The sequence below is a fragment of the Thermobia domestica genome, chromosome 1, assembly GCF_964235325.1.
Source record: "Thermobia domestica chromosome 1, izTheDome1.hap1.1, whole genome shotgun sequence".
Classification (NCBI taxonomy): Eukaryota; Metazoa; Arthropoda; class Insecta; order Zygentoma; family Lepismatidae; genus Thermobia; species Thermobia domestica.
In genome coordinates this window covers 396,798,654-396,804,865 of record NC_137454.1, presented here as the reverse complement: position 1 = coordinate 396,804,865, position 6,212 = coordinate 396,798,654, and the positions used below count along the sequence as shown (strand labels likewise).

General features: G+C 36.4%; 1 protein-coding gene across 1 annotated transcript; it reads right to left on the bottom strand.

The window, feature by feature from the left end:
- Positions 1-215: 215 nt before the first annotated feature.
- On the bottom strand, positions 216-5,396 carry LOC145682942 (uncharacterized). The gene is made up of 2 exons (XM_081754302.1): positions 5,093-5,396; positions 216-4,909 (listed from the first exon to the last, which is right to left on the bottom strand). The coding sequence occupies exons 1-2, from the start codon at positions 5,394-5,396 to the stop codon at positions 216-218; spliced, it is 4,998 nt and encodes a 1,665-aa protein (XP_081610428.1).
- Positions 5,397-6,212: the final 816 nt, after the last annotated feature.

The following is a 6,212-nucleotide window of genomic DNA, read 5'->3' as shown; positions in this document are numbered from 1 at the left end:
TTCCATCTTGAATAACAAATGAAATCTAAATTTCGTAAAAACAGTGTTTCCAGTTCTTAAAAAGATATTACTACATAATATAAGACTTAACATGCCGCCCGCCAAAAAAGGGCTAGTGACCTTTTTTTTAAAAAAACGAAAAGAAAACAAACTTTACATAACAACAAATAAAATAGACTAAAACAGGAAATAAATATACTTTAACATGAATGACATTACGATTCATCACTATTTGGTAAAACACAAAGCCCTCTAATTGAGCGTTTATATAAACCATTGGAAGTTTTAACAGTAGCCACTCGAACCAAACCGTCAGGTCCAGAATGCACTTCAGTGATGACTCCCAATTTCCACGATAGAGGAGGTAGCTTATCTTCTTTGAGAACCACCAATTGACCTGGCTGTATGTTGGCACAGCTTCTCTTCCACTTATTTCTTCCTTGTAGTTGTGACAAATATTCCATATACCATCTTCTCCAAAACTGTTGAAATTGTTGTTGGATCCTTTGCCATCTTTGAATTGAACTAATCTTCTCCTGATGTAAGTCACGTTCTGGTAGTGCTGTCAATGGTTGACCAATAAGAAAATGACCAGGAGTTAATGCTACTGGATCATTAGGATCATTGGATAATGCTACAAGAGGTCTCGAATTTAAGCAAGCTTCTATTTGTGTGATTAATGTTGTTAATTCTTCAAACGTGAGATATGACATTCCCATGACTCTTCTTAAGTGGTATTTAAAGGACTTAACTGCAGCCTCCCAAAGACCACCGAAGTTGGGCGAATATGGCGGAATAAAATGCCATTGGATTCCTTCAGTAGTTGCAAAATTCTTAATCCTTTCTTGATGGTCACCTGTATGCAACAACTTTGCGACTTCTTGAAGTTCCTTGTTGGCACCAATGAACGTAGTTCCATTGTCGCTATAGATATGCTTGCATTTACCTCGACGAGATATGAATCTTCTCAAAGCAGCTAAAAATGCCTGACTAGTAAGATCACTCACAACTTCGAGATGGATAGCCTTTGTTGCTAAGCACACAAACACTGCAATATAGCACTTCACCTTTGTTTTTGACTTTCTGGTACCAGTTTTGATGTAAATAGGACCGGCAAAGTCAATTCCAGAATTTGTGAAAGGTCTTGTTAGTTCTACTCTATGTTTTGGTAGTTGTCCCATTAATTGTTCTGGTCCAGACGCCTTTAATCTTTGACATGTAATACACCTTCTAATAACCTTCTTGATGGCATTTTTACCATTAGGTATCCAATACCTTTGCCTTAGTGATGCTAGCATTAACTGACATCCAGAATGTAGCAATCGCCTGTGTTCATGTTCTATAATTAGTCTTGTCAGGTGATGATCTGGTGGTAGAATAATTTGATGTTTAGCATCAAATTCAAGTTCAGACATCTTTAATCTTCCACCAACTCTTAGTAATTGTTGATCACATATGAAAGGGTTGAGAGACAAGAGTTTGCTCTTATTGCTAACTCTTCCACTTTCTTTAAGATCAGTTATTTCCTTAGCATAAACTGAGTTCTGAACTTCTCGTGTTAGTCTGATTAAAACTTTTTCAATTTCTTCCAAAGTAAGAGCGTCTACATTTCTTCTTGATGCTTCTACTTTAGCATTCTTGAAAAACCGCATACAATAAGCCAAGACTCTCTGAAGTTTGTTCAAAGTAGAGAATCTTTCGATCATACTATTATCTTGAGTTGTCACTAAGTAACTTGATTTTAACTTCTTCTGTTCAGGAATCTCTCTGAGTGGGACAGGCTCCGTCTTAGGCCAATCAACTGAAGAACACTGTAACCATTGAGGACCGTTCCACCACAAACTATTATGTATTAACTTGTCAGGACTTGTTCCTCTTGATATAATATCCGCAGGATTGTCACTTGAAGCGACGTGTCTCCATTCTCCTCCCACTTCTTGTACCTCAGCGACTCGATTGCCAACAAATGTTTTCCATCTATTTGGACTTGCCCTTAACCATGCTAAGACCACCATAGAATCTGTCCACATATATACCTGGGATATTCGTTGTTTTAATGCCTTAGTTACCTTCTTGACAAGTTTTGATGACAACACTGCTGCACATAACTCTAAGCGAGGCAGGGAGATGTTCTTTATGGGCGCCACTTTGGACTTAGCACATAATAGCTTCGAAGTAACTTGACCATCCTTGTTGACGGATCTTAAATACACACATGTCCCATAAGCCTTTTCCGAAGCGTCTGAGAAAGCGTGAACTTGAATGTCTATCAAGGTACCTGACTGAAGAACCATTCTGTCTACACTGATATCTGATAGTGAAGGAATAAATTCAAGTACTGTCTTGCATCTTTGCTGTAGTTCTTTAGGAAGTGTTTCATCCCACTCCAATCCTGCTTGCCACAGATCTTGAAGAATTATCTTACATACGATTGTTATTGGACTAACAATTCCCAACGGATCAAAGATTGAAGCAATAATGCCCAACATCTTGCGTTTTGTTAAATTATTATTCGACCTTTGATTTAGAGTAAATCCATTCATCACTTGAAGTTGATCAGTTGCTGGATGCCAAAGTAATCCTAATGTTTTGACTTGACCCTTATCGTCTAAGCGTAATGGAAGTTGTGTTTCTCTCAATTCTTCAGAGATGGATTCCAATAATTCAGTGCTGTTGGAACACCACTTTCTTAGCAAAAAACCACCCTTTTGCAGCATTTGTATTAATTCGTCCTTTATCTTTAAAGCTTCCTCCACACTTTCAACCCCTGAAATACAATCGTCAATATAGAAGTCATTCTTGAGAATTTGTGCTGCCTTCGGATATTCACAAGCTTCTTCTGCACTTAATTGCTGGAGACACCGAGTAGCAAGGAAAGGCGCTGAGGCTGTTCCGTATGTGACTGTCTTTAATTCATATACCTTAATGGGTTCTTCTTCTGATCTTCTCCACAAGATCTTCTGAAATTTACAGTCACGCTCATCAATCAAAATCTGTCGATACATCTTCTCTATATCTGCAGTAAAAGCTATAGGGTAGGTGCGAAATCTTAATATAATTGACTGCAAATCGTCTTGCACAGTTGGACCAACTTTGAGAACATCGTTCAGTGAAATGCCACTAGTTGAGCATGCGGATGCATCAAATACTACTCTAGTCTTCGTAGTAGTACTAGCTTCCTTAATAACTGGATGATGAGGCAAGTAATATCCTTGAGTAATATTAGAGCTGCCTTCCACTTCCTTCATATGTTCCAAAGCTTCATACTCTTCAAGGAATGCGACATAATCTGTGCGTAACTTGGGGCATCTATTTAACCTTTTCTCTAGTTGTTGTAAACGCTGAACAGCTGTCTTATAAGAATCACCTAACTGGGTCACTTCTTGTTTGAATGGCAATCTCACTATAAAGCGTCCTGTTGAATGTCTTCTAGTGTTTGCGATAAAATGTTCTTCGCACTCCTTTTCTTCTTTGGATAAAGGAGTTTCTTGAATATCTTCTATTTTCCAAAACTTCTGCAGCTGATGGCTTAAATCATCGTTGTTGTGCAAAAAGAATGTTCGATGTTCTGGCGTGAAGTTGTTGTGCTTTGGCATCTGATATTGTCCTGAAACTATCCATCCTAACTCTGTATTTTGGAGAACTGGAAATGCTCCTGGACGCATCTGTTGTCCTGCTTTGAGTAGACTAAAGAAAATTCCAGCACCTAACAACAAATCAATCTTACCAGACTTGTTGAAATTAGGATCCGCTAACTGTAAATTCGGTGGAAAGTTCCATTCTTTAATGTCAATATCAGCATCAGGTAAATTTCCTGCTATTTTTGGCAACACAAAACACTCAACATCTACACTAAAATCACTTTCAGCAGAGAATACTTGTAACTTACTACCGTATTTAACGTTGCAACTTACATTATTAATACCTTGTACAGGAACATTGATAGGAAATTTCTTTAATTTTAACCTTTGAATGAGAGATTCTGTTGCAAAATGAGATTGGGAACAACTATCAAGCAAAGCCCTAACCATATGTAATTTACCATTGCAATCTTTAACTTGAACAACTGCAGTTGAAAGTAAAACACGCACATTACTTTTAGGCTTCACAGAGCAATAAGTACTAGTATTAACAACTTCCTGCCCTTGAGACATTGACTTTTCCCCTACAGGTTCCGTAACAGAATCATTTTCAACACTTGCAGCATGATTAGGCTGTGAATTCTTAAAATCACAATGCAATAACGTGTGATGCTTGAGATTACATATTTTGCATGCACTTAGCGAACAATCTTTTGCTACATGGTTGACAACTTTCAAACAATTAAAACAAAGTTTGTTTTGTTTCGCAAAACTTAATCTTTTGGATACACTTAATTTCTGAAACTCATTACACTTGTGCAACGCATGACTTTGTTGACAAAACGAACACAAAACATTAGTACTCACATTAGATTGTCTAGCATTTTTTACTTCCTTAACAACATTAGTTTTACTGAGATGCGACTTTGATTGCGTAGACTTTACCAATTCTAAGGCCTGGCATTTATTTTCTAAAAAGACATGAAGTTCTTCTAAACTAGCAAACTGTTCCCTATTTGTTTGATTTTCAAAGTCTTTACGTGTTTGTTCATCTAGCTTTTCCAAAACTAGGTGCGATAACAATATATCCTCCAAAGGAGTATCTAACTGTAACGCCTTAAGTGCATTTACATTACTTATAGTTTGATTTAATAATGTCCTTAAGTCCGCCACTGAATCTTTACTGACAGTCGGTAATGAAAACAATGCCTTTACATGAACAGTTGCTATTAGCTTTGGATTATTATACCTTTTGCATATCATTTCCCAAGCAAGTTTGAAATTTTCACCTGTCACTGGTATATTTTCAACTAATTTGCTTGCTTCACCTGATAATGAGGACAACAAATAATGAAATCTTTGAATATCATCTAAACTCTGATTGTTTACAACCAAACTACTGAAAGTATCATGAAAATGTCTGAAATCTATAACTTGACCTTTAAATGTTGGTAGCTTTATGACTGGTAATTTTAGACACCCTGTATTCGCGGTTGAATCATCTGACGAACTTCTATTGCTACTACTAGCCTTCTCAGCTGTTTCAACAATCGACGTCATTTTTGCAAGAGTATCGTAGTAAGTAGCTTCAAACAACTCTCTATCCTGTGTGTATTCATCGTTTACGTCCTTTAATTCAAGCTGTTTTTGCACTTCATCATATTCTTTGAATATATTGGGTAAACGTGCACACCTAACTTTAATTTGCATTACATCACCATCTGCTCCAAATTGTTCAACAAATGTTTTCATTCTTGTAAGGGAAGCTTTAGCTAGGCCTCTTGCCTTTATAAGAGAATTAGTATTTGAATCCATTGCTTGTGATGTATCTACCTGAAGTCCTTATAACAACAGACCTTTACACAAGTAAAAGAAACAAAAAAATATACTTAGCTACGTGACTGCTACATTGCGCCTTTGTTTTTCTTCAGATTGCAATGCACAGCTGAATGCGTAGGCGCGTACGTGATAAGTCCACTAGGTTAATTTTGCTTCTGATTCGTAACACTCACTGTCTTTACACACACATAGTCAATATGAATGCTTGAATGATTCACTTATTTTTTTTCTTGGCACAACACTTCCTCCATTCGGCACTGGAGGACCAAAAAAAACTGTTTATGCTTATGTTCTTAAATGTTCGCCATTTACTTAACTGGTAATGGACTGTCTTCTAACAATGGAAACTTCCAATACTTGTTTTGAGTTTTTATTGTACCTTACTAATCGCTGGTTTTCAACTAACACTTAAAATAAACCACAAAGTACATATAATAACTGCACTGTGTTCATTGCACTTAAATAACAAACTTAACTTCAAAATTATGGAAGAAATGTTCGTGCCTCGTGCCTTATGCACCGTCTCTCTTCAACACTTTCCATCTTGAATAACAAATGAAATCTAAATTTCGTAAAAACAGTGTTTCCAGTTCTTAAAAAGATATTACTACATAATATAAGACTTAACATATATGCTATTTAAAAAAATGAAATGAATAGATTTTTTGAAATATATATTGAACTTTATTGATTGCACGCTTTTTTCACTTGAAAGAAAAGCAGCTGTTGAAGATCATAAAAGCAAGGTTCCAGTTTTACTTAGAAAGTAGTACAGTCAAGAGTTTTTTTCTA

Coding starts and splice junctions, on each gene's coding strand:
- LOC145682942 (XM_081754302.1), bottom strand. CDS start 5,396: ATGGATTCAAATACTAATTCTCTTATAAAGGCAAGAGGCCTAGCTAAA. Junction 4,910..5,092: donor GGCTAGTAGTAGCAATAGAA/GTTCGTCAGATG, acceptor CCTCATTATCAG/GTGAAGCAAGCAAATTAGTT.